General features: G+C 39.0%; 2 protein-coding genes across 3 annotated transcripts in view; one reads left to right on the top strand and one right to left on the bottom strand.

Moving 5' to 3' along the window:
• The window catches only part of LOC134336819 (uncharacterized), a 61,631-nt gene that overhangs the window by 26,942 nt on the left and 15,408 nt on the right, over positions 1-19,281 (top strand). The gene's annotated exons all lie outside the window — the stretch shown is intronic.
• Positions 433-19,281, bottom strand: part of LOC134336815 (double C2-like domain-containing protein beta) — a 300,546-nt gene continuing 281,697 nt past the window's right edge. Inside the window, exons 8-9 of the mRNA XM_063031310.1 lie at positions 16,886-16,982; positions 433-8,541 (exon numbers count right to left, since the gene is read on the bottom strand). Coding sequence (XP_062887380.1) covers positions 8,405-8,541; positions 16,886-16,982 — 234 coding nt within the window. The 3' untranslated portion in view covers positions 433-8,404. The remainder of the gene's footprint in view (positions 8,542-16,885; positions 16,983-19,281) is intronic.

The raw sequence follows: 19,281 nt of genomic DNA, 5'->3' as shown, positions 1-19,281 counted from the left end.
GTTTCCCATTATCTGACATCTAAAACCTGGTGAAAGTAACATGGAGCCAACAATTTGGAACATATTTATATCAACTTCATAGAAGTACTTGCCATTGGGAATTAAATGGAATCAACATGAGAGAATTCAAAATGTTGACGATTATCTCACTAAACTGCATTTAGAATACCTTGAAAAATTATTTTAAAATAATCTTATGTTTGCTTCCTTGTAAGGCATAACAAACTAACTTTCTAATATCCATATCAATTCCAACAAAGTAAAGCAGATGAAGTATTTTCCTACTCACTGAATGGTAGAAAGACAATTGGTAAAGTTCTATAATGCATATATATGACCATGAAATGAGTCACAAATTAACATGAATATTTAGTTTCTTTTTTGTATTTAATTGAGAAAATATTCACACAAGGAAGACCAGTAAATAAAATTAAATAGATTACATGCTAAAATATATCATTCTTTTGAAATCCTAGCAAAGTTTAAAATGAATGAAAAAGAAAATGGCCACAGTCCCCAGCACTTAAAGTATTTCTTCCACATACAAAGCCAATTCTGCTATGAAGTGAGTATTTCACTTGGTGCCAATTGATTACATTATACTTTCATTGTCATAAATAACACCAAAACCACAAGGAAAAAGCACAAGACAATAATTCATTCAAATATCACAGTTTAAATTTTTTATAGGTAGGCTGAGATACAAAAGTGATTGTGAGAAGCAAGAAAAAATGCTTTCAAATTTTCTGCGGCATTCTCCTTATTGTGATAAAAGGTGTGTAGTATCAAACAGCCAATGCAAAAGTGAATCACAACATTAATCTACGTGCATTACACATTGTAACATGGTACACTAGAAAGAGCAAAACAGAAAAATTAGATAAATTAACCATTTTCCATCTACTGATCAATTTCTTGTCAGAGATTTTACCATGTATGGAACACAGGGCCACCTTTTGTGCATATGTTTTGGTATATTGTGATGCAGTTTCTAGTCAGGTGATCTTAATCGAGGCAAACTAGATCTGAAGATAATTTTGTTAGGCCTAAAGTTTGTGTGTAATCCTTTAGTCAAAAGGTTTGATGTAATTTTTTTAGATCAGTAAGAAAGTTGCAGAAAGCAAAGAATTGGTAAGATTTGCAAAAGGGCATATGAAGACATAGGTGGACAAAGACAGTTATTTCTGTCCTTCATCCATTGCAACCTTATGAAATTTCTTTCTGAACTGTTAATTCCTGAGAGAGGCAAGGAGGAGAAAATAGGAAACTCAAGAGGTACAGATAAACTCTCACCACTGGCACACATCAGGAGCCAACTAAAAATAACACATGTACTGTATCCCACATAAATTCCAATCTCTCTCCGCAGATGACTGCTTGAGGGTCACATTGTGATACATATATTCCAAACGTATTCCCATGGCTAACTATTCTGGCTGCCAGTACAACGAGACACACAATAAGATTGATTTGTTTACTTGTCGTCGAGTGAACGTGCTCCCATCACCACTTCCATGTCATCTGGCACAAATCTCACTGTTACTTGCAATTGAATGCATGGCCCTCCTCCACTCTGGCTCTTACCCTTCCTCTGCGCATCCCACATCCTTCCAGATGCAGGCAAACACTTTCTGGGCAGCCTGCCAATCTAAACGAGTGACCTACCATTTCTATTTATAATTAGTGCCCCAGGATACCCTCCCAGCATAAACATCCAGTCTACTGGTCCCAGGTAGGAGTGCAGACTGAGGAAAACAAAGCATCTAGCTTCAAGCCAAGCAACACGAGCTAGAGGCCAGAGATGAATAGATATTTAGATATTAAAGGAATCAATAGATGTGCTGTCAGTGCAGGAAAGTGGAACGCAGACTAAAGACGGCTGCTCATACTCCTGAAGTTCTTTCGAGAATTTAGCTCACTTCAATTAGTATTTTGAGTTTCCCCCCACCATTCCAACAATTTCCAGGGATTAAGATTAAATTAACTGCCTTAATCCAGAAACTTGTCTGAACCTTGTTTATCTACAGTCTTAACATTGTATAGATACAATTTTCACTGTTACAACTTCACAGAGCATGTGAATGTCTGCTCACCATCCATTAAGTTAGAAATTAACCCATATGGCATTATTGAATTATATTGCACAAAGGGCATATGACCCTCACGATCTGGGTTCACCTCGCTTCTCTGCTCAGATTGAGATTTAAATTGCAACTGGCGCTGGAATTTATTTGACAGGATGGCAGTCAGGAAATGAGGGTGTGCAAACAGATTAGCCATTATTGAATGGCTGACCAGACACAAGGCTCAGTCCAGGTGTTTCATTCATTTCCCTTAATCTCCTCTAATCCATCTATTTTAAATCTATGCTTTCCATCTGACCTCAATTTAAAGAGGATTAGCTCTCTTATCTCAGCTTCTCATAATTTTATACTGTGCAAATAAATTTCTTTCAAGTATTCTTCACTTCAAGAACAACCCTCGGCTGGGTATTCTCCTCTCAAAGTTACAATTTTTCGAGTTTAGTAAATCCCCTCTGCACCTTGCAGTGCTCTGATGACCAGAAGGATGCACACTATTCTAGCCATGGTCTAACTAATAGTCCCAGCGTGACTTCCCTGCCCTTATTTCAGCCAAGCATACAAAGTATTGATTGTGCCTTTTTAACCATCTGCCCTGCTACTTCAGAGAGTCATGAACCTGCACTACAAGGTCCTGGCTCAACACTTATTGTTGTCCTACAATATATCTGGTATTCTCTCGCCTTGCTTTCAGAATCCAAATCTACTCCGTTATATTTCTCCAAATCTAGTGCTATTTGCCACTTCTTTGCCCATCAGATCTAATTATTATTTTACTTCTTCAATTTTCCTACTAACTATACAGCTATTTTTGTAATCAACTACAAATTTAAGTTTCATACATTTAAAACTGTATCATTAATATATACACCATGAGAATCAAGGAACCTAGTACTGAGCACTTTACTGCAAACACATTACTTCCTGCCACTGCAGCACTAACTGTGGATAGACCATTCCAGTTTTTTCACTGGATCCCTTGGGTTATTTGTCTGATCTATTTCCCCAAAGGCAACCTTCAATAACTTTTCCGAACTCTACCTGGAACCTATCAGGTTCTTTTTCTCCATTTGTTCCTTCTTTCAGAAGTTCAGGCATTGGCCAGTTACTCCTTCCATTAACGAATCTACACCGGCTGCCCATGATTAATATGTGCCACCTTAACCGATGGGTTACACAATTGAATGGTTTAACCATTATCAACATTCATCTGATTGGCCTCAAATTACACAGCATACATCCTTCGATCTTTTTCAACAACGATACTCCCTTCAGTTATCTTTTGGACCTCCAGCATCACAAATGCAGCTAGAAAGGTCTGAAAAATAATAGCTGGATCTTCTATTTACTGCCTTTAACAACCTGAACTATGTTTCGTCTGGGATGATGGTTCATCTATGTTTAAACCCCGTACTTCTAATGTCTGTTTATAATGGTCAATGTTTCACCTTTCCCCTATAAACTATACCACACTGAGCACTCGTTTCTGATGGCATATGCAATGAGAATTGCCTACATCTTGCACCTCCATGCACTCCAATATGCCCTACCTCCAGTTTGTTTTCCTTACTGTTTGCATATTTTCAAAGCTGGAGTTGTCCTCTATTTTAGACCAATACTTGCTCTGTTTTAGATCCCTTTTGCTTTCTTAATTTCTTTTCTAATTTTCATCCATGCAATTTTGTCTAGAGTAGTGTAGTGCTTTCTGTCTTTACATGAGCTTCAACTTTCTGCTTAATCCTACTTTATAACCCCTCAACATCCAGATAGATCTAGGAGTTCTTCTTAGAGAGAACATGTTAGCCTGAATCCTCATTGTCCCCTCTTTGAATCTCAGTCACAGCTCTGACACTGATAACACCTTCAGATTCCAAAACCAATAAAACTTCACTGACCTGAAAAACATTCTGTTGCTATTTACAGCAAAAAGAAACTAAACTTAATTGAAAGAAGATTAAAGCCTTTTGTTGTACTCTTTGGTCTTTTTGTTGTGTTCTGCGATGAAAAGTTTCTATCAAACTATCTTGGAAATACACATTCATTTAATATTAGCCCTGGATATGTAGTGCAAATGAGATAAGTTTTTATAAAGGTACCAGCTGAACTTTACACTGTGGACCATATTCTTCCAGGATTTATGCATGCAACATGAGAAAATAAAGTGCAATTATCTCAAAATACTGTTTATCTTATCATCCTAGTCAGTCATAATCAATAACAAGGTAAAAGTTTAGTAGTTATTTTGTATTAGTTAGACAGGGTAAATTATCTCAATATTGGGAAATAGTGTTATAAAAATATCATGCATTATCTGATGAGATGATTTATTGTTGTTGATTCACATGGTCATTTGTTCCATACAAGGTTAAATTGCAGTGTTATATTGAGGACAGTTCAGGAATTGTGTGTCACAGAAAGTAAACAGCATTAAAAGGAACCTTTGGCATAACATATATCTCTTCCCCTTTAGGGAAGGCTGGATGGTTATCAAACATGCAAAACAATAGAGTTTATTAATAACTGTAACCTGTAGTGCAAGGCTCGTTTACAGAAAATAGATGATTAACCACCAAATATTTTAAAGGCATAAGGAAGTTAACACTTCATGCAGAGTATAATCTTGCTAGCAATACTCAAAACATGTCGTTGGCCTTAATAACCCACAATATAGTTTCAAACTGGAATGTTTGTTGCTTGTTGCTTTGCAAGTCAATACAGTAGTAGCAGCCAAATAAGCTCCATGCACATTAATTAAAATCCATACAAAATTCAGATTCATATAAAGCGTACAAGAATTCATTTTCAAACTGAGTTCCGCACATTCAACGTTTTTTTTATTAAGTAGATAGTTTTAAAAAAAGTCCAAATATTTAAATATATTTATTGACACTTAAGTTTTTGTGACATGATTTCTAAATGAGATACCCCCACTCCTTGGACATTTCGCATTCTTTAATGTTTTACCTTGTACACATTTAGTCAGCTTCAAATACTGAGCAGTATGTACCATAGCACTTTAATTAAATAGCCATACATTCCAAATTACAAAGATTGCAACAGCTATTAATGTTACATAATACAATGAAGTAACAGAAATCTCCTTAAATTAATGTCAATGCACATGATCACATATCTTCCTGATCAATAACTTGTGTCTTTTTCATTCAAACAGCAAAGATGCGGGAAATTTTTCCAATCTCCCATTTAATTACCATCACAAGAGAACTGGGAGCCAAAAAAAACTCAGTAAAATTAATGTATTTTATTTTAGGGAGACACAGATATACTGTACACCATCAATTGGTTGATACCGTGAATTACTGTCAACTTTAATGCAGCACTTCATCCTCAAGCTAAAATGTTTTTGGTATCTGCAGTTCTTAAAAGGAAATTGATAGAAGTAATAGCATTTGAAACTCGTTCATTGTCATGCTACAAACCATCCTAAAGGCATGTTATTGGAATGTATGTATGTTATTTATCGGCCTGCTCTTATCCAGGTGGATTTTCCGAAGCAACAGTTAATAAAAACACAGATAATTTTTTTTTTTGGCTGCACTAGCTTGAATTAATTAAATATTGCATCAGGGACAAAATCATGGGTACAGGGAGCTTCTAGTGCAGGGGCTCCCAACCCTTATTTTAAAAAAATGCCATGGACCAATACCATGAAGCAAGGGGTCCATAGACCCCAGGTTGGGGACCCCTGTTCTAGTGGTTAGAGAGAAAAGGTAATGAAATGAGGTCAAATTAAGGCGACTGGTAGCTGAATGCCTTTAGTCAGCCTCAAAAGGCAATTCCTCACAAAGTATTTTCTGAAGTTTTAGGGACAAAAGATTAACAATTTCCAGATCTCCCTAAATAAATGGATAAGAAACTGAAGGTTGAAGGCTGCTGTTGTGAAGATGCTGATTCATGACGTCAGTGCACGGACTGTGATACTGTGTGCTACTCCACGAAGCCACTGGATGAGATAAATTTCAGCCCTTTGTTGCAAGTGTTTATTCAGTGGGCCAAACTGTTCTGCACTGGCTTCTTAGTCACATGGATCCTACATGGATTGCATCCATGTCATTCAGGTGCACATTTGACACCGCAGCTTATCCACTCAATCACCAAAACTGCCCAAAATTTTCCTTCCATTTCTAGAACTGCTTGAAACTTGCGGGGAAGCAGCTCAAGGGGAAAACTGAACTGTTCCACAGGGTCTCCCTCAGGCGGAAATGTCAGTTGCTAGAGGGTGGATCTTTTAAAGGACCAGTAATCTGGCCTGCCCCAACATTAAAAGTCATTATATGCAGGACCTACAATTAGAGGCTGCATCCAAAGCAGTAACATGCTGGTTATTTGAGCATTCACACAATTTTCTTTTGAAGTAGGAGTTTCAATGTGCATTTATCGGAAATTAAAATACAAGAGAAACCTGACAAATATGCATTAATGCCTGATAGGCTCATGCTTATGTGTAATTGGACATGAGTTTTAGTTATATGTGTTTCATTTCATATATAGGTGTTCTGAAACTATTAAAATGGAAAGCTATTTCAAATGATTAATTCAGAACACAGCAGTTCATTGAACTTGGCACTTGCTACTAAGGGTGCAGTATTGCGAGGGACAGGGTAACTGGAACAACCAACTTACGAATGTTAGATGTTTGGAATTACGGTAAGTAATATTATAAAACATGTCGGTTCACATATCGAAGTGATGCGCCTGGTGCTAGATTTACTGCTTCCTACAAAGTTGGGATGGAGTCTCTGGTAGGACTTTCATTTTCTCAGTTAAAATGTCAGTGTTATTTTTGGGAGAAATCAACTTCGGTTTGGAAACCAGACTAAGAAGAAGGGTCAAAGTAGCAGAAGTATCGAAAGTCAAAAAGATTTTTGGAGGTGCCCAGGGTTCAATTTCAAAATAAACTTCACATCTTCATAGCAAATGTGGTTGCTATTCAAAGGCAAGCTGTTTGCTGCAGCTTGCAGAGGGCCTGAGGATGTGAGAAGCACTTTATGTATGTTATTTTTATATTTAGGGTACATTTTTTTTGAGCTGTTAGTGTTTGTGAGATTGAGGTGGCTTTTGGGATACTATGGTCATTTTGCTTTTTCATGTGGCCTCTATGCAAATTAGGTACTGCCAGAATTATTTAGCAATATCGCATGGGCACTATGCAGATTTTTAATAAAAATCCACAAAGATTGGTTAAATTACACTGCTCGAGATATTCTCTGCTCTGTGCTGGATGTAGAGGATGTGCTTCTGGTTGGGAACAGCACACATCAGTAATCAAAGAAACATCTTAGAAGATTATTTTCCTATCAAGTCTGTGGTGATTTTTCAAAGGCAATAGTTATTAGTCCCACTGGATCCTACAAATATGAACTCGATTATTTTTCAGATGGTTAACTATTTTCTAACATTTTTCACCTCACATCTAATACAGGATTTGCAGTACAACACATTTAATTGAGAGCTGTCTTGTTTTATAGATTTCTACTGGATGCAAGATTTATTGAGGTGACCTAATAATAGTGAAATGGTTCATTAGGACCAAGATGAATTATTCAACACCTGTTCTCTATTTAAACCCAAGCCTCCAATGCAGAAGAGTTTTACACCATTCCTTTCCTATTCTAGTGATGAAAAGAACATAATTAACATGTGGAGCATGTTCTATTTATTTAGTGCGTGATATCTCAAAGCTTTACTTTATACTCGTGAATTATTTTATCTGAATATTGACAAGCTATGTTTGCTTTCGCTACATTAATCGTGACTTAAGGAAAACTGGCCACCGCTGTGGCCATCGTTCTTCAATACTGTATCAAAAGTACTACACTACTCCAAAATATGACAAGATTTAAGACAGGATCCATTTCTTTGTGCAACTTCTTCTAGAACTGGCTCATCTTTCTGCAGCAGAGAGCAAAGCTATATTTACGTACTCTAGATATTTTTCCTTTGTCCTAGTAAAATTTAAACACTTCAAAAACAGTAAATAATTTGCTCGGCCTGGGTTGCGAAAGGTATCAGTCATCAAAAGCAGGTAATTCCTGGTGCTAAACCAATTATAAAAAGTCATCCAAAGGGACTCCTCTGAAATTTATCCCAAGTGCTCAGATACACAAATGCATGTACATAAGCCAATATGTAAGCCACAAGATTACCAGGCAAAGTTAGGTATCCGTGAAGAGGCCTGGAGAGACTTATTTCTGAAAAGAAAAGTGCAAAAGGCCCAACCTTTCTGTGGCAGTTACTCTCAGATATAACCTTCCTCGTCTTGTGCCAAGCTGCAGAGCAAGATTAGCAATGGACGCCTGGCATCAGTCACTGAGAATAGACCCTGGGAGTTCATTGGTCAGAGTGTGCCAGCGCTCAATTTTCTTGTCCTTGCTCTTCAAACAGTCAAACCAGTGCTTTAAGCGTTCACCTTTTGCATTAATCCCAAGCGTCACCCCACCTAAAGAGAAAACGTATAAGATTAATTACACATTTTTAATATGCTAGATGAACATCTTTATGATGACCTCATCCTTCAGCCATTTACCTCTTCCACTTACCCCCTCCCAGCTTCCTACTTCATCCCCCTTTCCCCCACCCACTGACCTTCCCCCTCAGCTGGTTTTACATTCCAGCTTTTCCTACTTCCCCTCCCCCCACCTTCTCAACCTGGCTTCTGCCTCCTTCTTTTCCAGTCCTGATAAAAATTCTCAACCCAAAATGCCAACTATTTATTGCCATTTGGAGATGCTGCCTGACTTGCTGAGTTCCTCCAGCGTTTTGTGTATTTATCATAAAGGTAATACATAGTTCCTTGGTTGAAAAGTAAAGTGATTGACCATCTCAACACTGGAGCAGATAGTGGACAAATCTACTGGGTTCAAAAACATTAATTAAATAAACTTAACCAAATAATACTTTCCATATAGATTTGGAAATTCATTTTAAAAAATCATTAAAAAGGGCAGCAAAGCCAAGCCAGAGAAATACGAGCCTGTGATCCTGGCATCAGTGGTGGGTAAATTACTGGAAGGGATTCTGAGGGATAGCTTCTATCAGCATTTGCACAGACAGTGAATAATTAGGGGTAGTCAGCACAGCTTTACGCATGGGAAATAGTGTCTGAGAAATCTGTTAGTTTTTTGGAGAGATAAGTAGGATATTTGACAAGTTCCCTCATGGGAGGCTCATCCACAAGATTCAGAGCCATGGGATTGATGGGGATTTGGCCATTTGGATTCAGAACTTGCTTGCCCATAGAAGACAGAGGGCAGTGGTTGATGGGACTTGTTCTAACCAGTGGACTGTGATTAGTGGTGTTTCACAGGGAGCTGTACTGGGATCTCTGTTGTTTGTGATGTATGTAAAGGACCTGGATGAAAATGTAGATGGGTGGGTGAGTAAGTTTGCAGATAATATGAAGATTGAAGATGCTGTACATAGCATAGAAGACTGGCAAAGAATACAACAGGAGATAGATTAGTTGCAGGTATGGGCAGAGAAATGGCAGATGGAGTTTAACCCAGCCAAATATAAAGAGTTGCACCTTGGTAAGTCAAATGTATAGAGTCAGTATACTGTTAAAGGCAAGACCCTTAACCGTGTTGAGGAGCAGAGGAATCTTCTGGATCAAGTTCCTAGTTCCCTGAAAATGGCTACACAGGTTGATAGGGTGTTTAAGAACACCATGTTTGCCTTTACTAGTTGAGGCATTACATTCAAAAATCAGGAAGTTATTTTGCAGCTGTATAAAATTCTAGTTAGGTTGCATCTGGAGTATTGCATACAGTTCTGGTCACCCCATTAAAGGAAGCATATTGCAACTTTGAAGATGGTGCAGAAGAGGTTTACCAAGATGCTGCCTGGATTTGTGGGCAGGTGTAAAATGAGAGGCTGGACAAAGTTGGGTCATTTTCTCTGGGTAGCAGAGGCAGAAGGGAGATCTGACAGAGGTTTAAGATTATGAAGCATGGATGCAGTAGACAGACAGTAACTTTTTCCCCCAGTGTTGAAATGCTTACTATCAGAGGGCGTGCATTTATGGTAAGAAGGGGCAAGTTCAAAGGAGATGTGAGGGGCAAGTGTTTTTTTTCCACACAGAGATTGGTGGGTGACTGAAATGTGCTACCTGGGGTGGTGGTAGAGGCAGATACATTAGAGATTTTTATGAGGAATTTAGATAGGTACGTGAATGTGAAGGAAATGGATGGGTATGGACATTGTGTAGGCTGAAGGTATTAGTTTAGTTTGTCATTTGAATAGTAATTTAATTGGGTCAGCATAATACCTGTGGGCTGAGGGGCCTGATCCTGTGCTGTACTGTTCTGTAACAGAAGGATTGATGTGGGAAGGCAATGGATGTTGTATATATGGACTTTAGCAAGGTCCCACATGGAAGGCTAGTCAGAGAGGTTAGATCGCATGGGATCTAGGCAGAGCTACCGAAGGACAGTAGATACACAACTGGGTTGATGGTAAGAAGCAGAAGGTAATGTTAGAAGGTTGTTTCTTGGATTAAGACCCGTGACTATTGGTGTGTAGGTGAGATCAGTGCAGGGCATATTGCTGTTTGTCATCTGTATTAATTATTTAGATGACAAACAACGCACAAGGCACGATCAGTAAATTTGTAGTTGAAACTAAAAAAAAAATAATCAGCAACATAGCAGTGATACAGGTTCTTCAGACCAACAAATCCATGCCGACCACAGAGCCCAACAAGGCTGGTCCCAATTCAGCACATATCCCTCTAAGCCCCGGCCCTCCATGCATCTATCCAAGTGCTTCTTAACTGATACCATTGTACCTGTCTCAATGGCTTCTTCTGACAGTTCATTCTATATACTCATAAACACAGGAGATTCAGCAGATGCCAGAAATCCAGAATAACACATACAAAACACTAGAGGAACTCAGGTCAGGCAACTTCTATGAACAGGAATAAATAGCCGACATTTCAGGTTGAGACTCTTCATCAGGACTTTGCAAGTCCTTAGGAAGCATCTTGACCCAAAACATTGACTGCTTATTCCTTTTCGTAGATGCTGGGTGACCTGCTGAATTCCTCCAGAATTTTGTATGTGTTACTCTATATTCCCACTGCACTCTGCGTGAAGTAGTTGCCTCAAAGGTCCCTTTTAAATCTTCCCCCTCTCACCCCAAATCTATGTCCCCTAGTTTTGGGCTATCATACCTAGGGAAAAGATTTTTAGCCTCTTAAAATTTTAAACACTTCTATAAGGTCGACCCTCGTTTTTCTATGCTCCAAGGAATAAAGATCTGGCCGGCCAACCTCTCTCTATAACACAGGTCCTCTAATCTTGGCAATATTTAGGCATCACAATAAGAATCAGAATTTATTACCAGTGACATATGTTGTTTTGTAGCAGCAGTACAGTGCATTACATAAAAATTACAATAATTTACAAAAATACTAAGTGTACTGTAAATTAGCCTTGTAAATCTTTTCTGCTTTCTTTCTGGATTAACTACATCTTTCCTACAACAGGGCAACCAGAACTGTATGCAGTGCCACACAAAATGTTGAAGGAACTCAGCAGGTCAGGTAGTACCTATGGAAAGGAACCCAAGTCAATGTTGCAGGCCAAGACTCTTCACCATGAGTCTCGATGTCAGCAAAAGAAAGGACCAGGCCATTGACTTCAAGGAGAGAGATGGAGTATACCTCCCCTGAATGGATCTGTGTCGTTGAGTTGGAGATGATTGAAAGGTTCAAGTACCGATAGAAAGAACACCGACCATTTGTCCTGATCCAGCCACATGAGCAAGAAAGCACACCAGCACCTCTGCATCCTCAGAAAGCTGAGGAAATTTTGCACATCTTCAATGACTCTTCAAATTGTCATAGATGCACCATGGACTGCATGTTGTCCACATGCATCTCAGTTTGATAATGACAACTGCTTTGCCCAAGACCAAAAGAAATTGTGAATGCAGCCCCAGCCTCCCACAAGTGACTCTGCTTTACACTTCCTGCGGCCTTGGGAAAACAGCTCACATGATCAAGGACCCTTTCCACTCGTTACTCTCTCTCCACTCTCCGTTCAGGCAGAAGATACAAAATCTTGAGAGCGTGTACCACTGGGACAGATTTTGTCCAGTGTTACAAGACACTGTTATCAGATGCCTAAACATACTAAAAGGTGAACTCTTGACCTCCTGATCTACCTTGTCACAAAGTCTTCCACATTATTTGTTTTCCTGCACTGCACTACCTCTGTAACTGCAACACTATTCTGCAGTTTTCTTTTTGCTGTTTATTACCCTTTTCTTTTTACTATCTTGATGTGATTATGCCTGGCATGATCTGTCTAGATGGCATGCAAAACTTTTAATTGCAATTCAGTACATGTGACAATAATAACCAATGCCAAAAGGGAGTGTTGTAGAACAGAGGGACTTGGACGACAAGCACATTGTTTCCGGAAGGTAGCATCACAGGTAGACAGGGTGGCCATCATCATCATAGCTTGTCACACCAGACAGCCAGCCACTCACTCTAGTGTTGTTCACAGGGTGGTGAAGAAGACAATTGGAATGCTGATCATCAGCAGTCAGGGTGGTGAGACCAGATGTTCCAGTTGTACAAGATGTTGGTGGAATGGCCACCGGACTACCTGGTATGGTTTTGGCTACCCTGTTATAGAAAGACGTCATTAAGATGGAAAGAGACAGGAGAAGATTTATGAGAAAGTTGTCAGGACTTGATGGCCCGAGTTAAAGGGAGAAGCTGGGTGGACTTGGACTTGATTCATTTGAGAATAGGAGAGAGAGGTGACCTTATGTAGATGTATAAAATTCTGAGGGGTGTAGAAAGGGTGAAAGTGCATGGCCTTCTCCTCTGAGAGTGGGTATCAGAAACTAGAGGGCATAGTTTGAAGGTGAAAGGGGAATGATTTAAAAGGGACCTGAGGGGCAACTTCTTCATGCAGAGGGTGGTGCTTACATGGAATGAGCTTCTAGAGCAAGTGGTTGAGAAAGGTACAATAATAACATTTAAAATATGTTTGGATAAGTAAATGGTTAGGAAGGATTCAGCGCATGGATTTCCAACTTATTTGATGCCATGGATCCTTACCATTAACCTAGGGGTCCAATGGACCCCAGGTTGGAAATTCCTGGGTCAGAGAAATACAGGACAATTACAAGCAAATGGTCAGCATGGACAAGTTGGGCTGAAGGGCCTGTTTCTGTGCTGCAGTACTATATACCTCTGTCATTCAACTGTCATATTTAAAATTGTCATATTTAACATTGTACATGTTTATCCCACAGCTTTAACATCAGCATCACCCAGTAATGATCTCAGGTATGTTGATGAACCAGATGGTTTTTTTTTAACAATCCTGGTAGTCTTAAATTCCAAACAGAGAATCTGCAGGTGCTGAAAATCAAAGCGACACACACAAAATGCTGGAGGAACTCGACAGGCCAGGTAGCGACTATGGAAAAGAGTAAAGGGTCGCCGTTTCGGGCTGAGACCCTTGGTCAGTCATGATGAAGGGTCTCGGCCCGAAACATCGACCATTTACCCTTTTCCATTGATGCTGCTGAGCCCGCTGAGTTCCTCCAGCATTTTGTATGAAATTCCAGATTTTTAACTCAGTTAACTTGAGCCTGCCATAGTGGGATTAGGTCTTGCACCTCTCGATTGTTATCTGATAAATAATCTGATGAATGATATTTTCTGCAATTTGGAGTCAATTTTAGGACATTACACCACCCCCTTCCCTCCCACCCAAATGGCTCTTCATCATTGGCAGATTTTCTTGGTGACGGGGCCATTTCCCAGGGAAAAGTTATCGTAATAAAACCAGAATGTGCTGGAAATCAGCAGGTTCCATGAGATTCTGCAGAGTACAAACAGAATTATCATGCCAAGTTTAGCCAAACCTAGGTAAGTTTTAACCTGAAATACGGAGGATTCTAGTTAATTGGACTATTGGTTAATTGGGGCTGCCATTTATTTGGAACAACTCTTAAAGAACAGAAACCAGTCAAGCAAATAGCCAAGATTCCCTTCATTCATTTGAGACGCGATGCTGCATAATTTGGACAGGAGACTGTTGCTGAATAGTTTCTAACTAGTAACACTGTAAAAACAGGGAAAGAGTACAGTCAACATTTCGGGCCGAAACTCTTCGGCAGAACAGAAACGTTGACTGTTCACTCTTTTCCATAGATGCTGCTTGGCCTGCTGAGTTCCTCCAGCAATTTGTGTGTGTGGCTTGGATTCCCAGCATCTGCAGATTTTCTCCTGTTTGTGAGTTTCTAACTAGTCTCAGTCGTGTGTATTTGACGGGGCCATTATGCACTTCACCATGCTTAGAATGAACAGTTTTTAAAATAGCAACAGTTGCGTGTGTTTGTGTTCAAAAAGCAGTGATTTCTGTAAATAGTTGGCAACAAATAAGCGGCAAGACAATTCAGGATTGTTTTGCTCACTGCGGTTTCAAGCATTCAGGCTTGGAGGTGACAAAACAGCCGGGAATGAAAATGACATGATTTCACTACTTCCAACAAGTTGGAAATTATGAAGAATCGGAAGGTATCAACGATCATAAGACCACGGGACATTGGAACAGAATGAGGCCATTTGGCCCATCGGATCTGCTTCGCCATTTCATCATGCTGATCCAGTTTCCCTCTCATCTCCAATCTCTTTCCTCCTCCCCATATTCCTTTATGCCCTGACTAATCAAGAATCTATCAACATCTACCTTAAATATACCCAATGACTTAGCCTGCACAGCTGCCTGTGGCGATAAATTCCACAGATTCACCAGTCTCTGACTAAAGAAATTCTTCCTCATCTCTGTTCTAAAAGGACACCCCTCTACTCTGAGGCTGTACTTTCTGGTCTTAAACTCGCCCACCATGGGAAACATCCTCTTCTTATCGGTTCAATCAAGGCCTTTCAACGTTCTCTAGGTTTCAATGAGATCACCCCTCATTCTTCTGCATTCCAGTGAGTACAGGCCTAGAGCCATGAAATGCTCCTCGTGTGATAGGCCTTTCAGTCCTGGAATCAATTTTGGGAACCTTTTTCAAGAATCATCTTGAAAGTTAAAACAGAACTGAAGATTTGGAGGATGTAGTCATTAAAAGCTTGTATGAAGGCAGTCCATTATCTGCACTATGTGTCTGAGCTGATGTTGTTCATTTACAGTCAATCAAAAGAGTACAATGGATGAATTCCTCCATAGATAACTATTAGGAACTATTACAGTTTTACAGTACTGTAGTAGTATTGGTAGTGTTCTAATTTGTTCTGTATTTCATTTGAATTCATAATTTGTTACTCAGTTAAAAGGCAGTTTATCTTTTTTTTATATACCTTTGTAACATTTTCTATGAAACTTCAGTATTAGATTAGATTATGAGGACACTCAGTTCTCGTTTATTGTCATTTAGAAATGCATGTATTAAAAAATGATACAATGATCCTCCAGAATGATATCACAAGAAACACAGGACAAACCAAGACTAAAACTGACAAAACCACATAATTATAACGTATAGTTACAACAGTGCAAAGCAATACCGTAATTTGATAAAGAGCAGACCATGGGCACGGTAAAAAAAAAAGTCTCAAAGTCCCGAGAGCCTCATCATCTTATGCAGGTGGCAGAAGGGAGAAACTCTCCCTGCCCTGAACCTCCAAGCACCGCAAACTTGCCAATGCAGCACCATTGGAAGCACCTGACCGCAGCGGACTCTGAGTCCGTCTTCAAGCTTCGAGCTTCCGACCAGCCCTCCGACACAGCCTCTCCGAGCACCATCCTCTGCTGAGTGCTTTGACCCAGCCCTGGCCGCCGAGCAACAAGCAAAGCCGAGGACTCGGGGCCTTCCCCTCCGGAGATTCTGGACGACACAGTAGCAGCAGCAGCGAAGCAGGCATTTCAGAAGTTTCACCAGCTGTTCCTCCATGCTCTCACGTCCATCTCCACCAAATCAGGATTGTGCACAGCACCCTACTTGACAAAATAACAGATATCACTACCGGAGTGGCCGCTGTGAGCTGTGTCGCGCTGCCATCTTGTCCTCCCTTCAACTCCCCTGCGTATCTGCGTATTTGGGCCAAAATGTCCTGGTCCTGATGTGTCCTGATTGACCGGAATCCACTGTATCAACTCTGTTCCTCATTCCACAAGTGAGCACGTTCTGATTTTTATTTCAACTGTCAGCAACGGAGCTTCGTGAAGGTGTAATTCTGAAATTTTGGTAGCCTGTTGATGCGAGAGCTTTCCCAAACCTACCACAATTACTCAGATGCTAGATGGGATGAAGATCTATGCATAATTGTACTTGGAACATCTCTTCCATGTCAGATGGATTATCCAGTTTTATTTCAATTCTGGTTTTGTAATCACACAATTTATGGTTTTTCAGGCTACGTGAGAGAGCACATTACTGAGAAACCAGAGCCACATAAAGGCTGCAGAAGCAGAGGCAATGACCATCTATGTTGACATTGAACATATTGTCTTCACTGGATTATCTCTCCATCAATATTGAGGTCATTATAGACGAGAAAGTTAATTGGACCAGACAGGTAAACATAGTGTCTACAAAAGCAAGCCAGAGACTATACCTTCTGTACAAATGAGTCATGTCCTGACTCACCTAAGTCTTTCCACTACCCAAAGAGATCTGTAAGGAAATACGTCATCACAATACATAATTAGGGGAGTTGAATGAGGCTTTATCTCTCTGAATGAGCCATCAATCCAACGGCACAGTTTAAAAATTAATTTTTTATTTAATAATAAATATTCACTTACCAATGAAATCATTTGATTTTCCTATGTCGTAATCCCAAACAGTTATTTCTAGAGTTTTCTTAGCCAAATCTGCTTGCTTGATCTCATAAAAAAATTCCTAAATGGAAAAAAAATGTAAAAACTGCAGCACATGCTTCCAATCTTTACAATTTAACCTAAAATATGAGTGTAGATTTTAATTTTAATTATCACTGTCCAGGTGACAATTCAAGGGCACAGCACATCCAAAACCATCAATTTTCATTCAAGTAAGGTCGCTGGCTATAGATCAGGCAGTTGCTATAAAAGACTTGAAATCCAGCTTGACTGCTGTTTACAACGACAAAAAATTTAACTTCAAACTTGCAAGTCTTCTGCCAACATGATTAAAATTCTCATAACTATTTAATACTCTAGTTTAAGCTTCCTACACATCCAAAATTTTTCACACATTGATTTGTTGCAAGATGGAAACATTTTAATTGCCTGATTATCACTTCTGTGAGTTAATGCCAGATTCCATTATTTGTAGCTTGCTAGCTCTAATTAATGTACATTTAACTGCTCAAAGAAGGGAAATCAATTGCAAGAACTTCAGATAAAGGAGCACAATACAGGATAAAGGATAATTTGCACTTAAGGCTTTATGACTTCAAACAGTGCAATACTGATTTACAAACACAATGTACTGATCCTTTTCTACATAGCTCAATTATATTATGCAAAACTGACACAAGTTTATTTTCTATTGAGAAGTGCAATGTATCTAAAAATCTAATAAAGTACATTAGGGATCAGGAGATGATCAAAAGAACTCCACCAATGGCTCAGGAATTTCACTTTGTTATCCTATGAAATCATTCATTAAAAAGATAATTTATATCTTTTGGATCTGATGATTGTGGCCATATTGCTGTTTATAATGACATTAATAAGTACTAAGGGAAGAAGGGAATTTTAGACTGCTAACTACCCACTCCCAGTCAGCTACTAAAATCAGGGGCGGTGAATGCTTTTGAGAGAGTGTACCCAAATTGGCAATAATCTTCTAAAAAAGATTCTCTCGCATGCCAAAGTAATTTTGAGTGGAGATGATCATTGATTAATAAATTAGCAATATTATCGACTTTTTATTTTTAAGGAAAAAAGGTTGAGCACTGTTGCTTATTTATGTGGATTAATTGCTTTATTATTAATAAAAATGTAAAAGACACTGTAATAAATGAAGCATTTTAGAAAACCTGTTCAAAAATTATTAATATTAATCTTGGGTTGTAATCACTGCTTTCAGGTTGTAGAAATCATTTGCCGCTTCATTTGGCAGTAACATTAATTATCATTATCCTTTTTTATAGGTAGGGATTAAGAATCAAAAGTAGCCCTGCGTGCTGCAGGCCAACACAATATTTGCATGTGCCGTAGATTTGCCACCCCTGTACAAACTCCTTCAGTTCACGGGTGATTAGGTATTGGTGCTAAATGTCCATCTTTTCAGTGGCATTCACAGTCAGTAAATGAATTTTAAACAATAAAAATGTATTGAAGTCCTCATTTACTTATTTTGAAAGCTTATAGCATTTTGAATTGCACCCTGCATGCAGGTTCACTTGAGGTGATGTAATTTAGGAAATTTGTAGAGTAATGCATGAATATCTGTTGGGTCAAATGACAACTTAACTCTTTCTGAATTCTTAGCATATGGGGTCTGTAGGTTTGTAAAGTGACTGAATATCTGTTAGTGGTTTGATAATTGGATTCTTTTGGAATTCAGGCTTATTGCTCATCTGTAAATATTAATGTATTGTGAAAGCCCAAGGAGTGTTATGTGTCGCAGACATTGTGAGATTAAGGAATGATATAACAAGGAGTAATAACTGAACCATCTGATTTATTTATAAGACCATGTTGATGGACACAATATATTTGAATGTAAAAACTAGACTCTGGTAATGGGCAAGAACAAAGGATTTGGCTGTCTCTTGATGATTCTGTACTTGAGAAACACATATAAATGCAACAACTTTCCCAGCTTTGTTGGAATTTCACCCGGAATGGAATCGCAGTCAGTGCCTGGGAGCAAGGGGTGGCTTCATGAGTCGTAATTGGAGATTTCCCAACACCATGCATTCCCCTGGGCTGGAAAACAGCAAGGTTCTTCCTCAGCTTTCTTACACTAAGCACTCAACAGTAAGTGAAAAAAACTGCAGATGCTTGAAATCTGAAATAAAATCAGAAAAAATCCAACATCTGCAGTTCCTTGATTTTTAATTTTTTTTTCAGCATTTTCTGTTTGAACTTTGATAATTTTTCACAACAATGACTTTCATTTTAAGCTTCAAACAGCAGAAATGTTTCAGATTATGTTTGCTTTGGAAGGCAAAAAGAACAAGGCCAATACTTTTGCCAGCTTGCCCGGA

The sequence above is a fragment of the Mobula hypostoma genome, chromosome 23 (genome assembly GCF_963921235.1).
Source record: "Mobula hypostoma chromosome 23, sMobHyp1.1, whole genome shotgun sequence".
Lineage (NCBI taxonomy): Eukaryota > Metazoa > Chordata > Chondrichthyes > Myliobatiformes > Myliobatidae > Mobula > Mobula hypostoma.
Note: the sequence above shows the minus strand (reverse complement) of the source record. Positions and strands in the feature narration are given on the sequence as shown.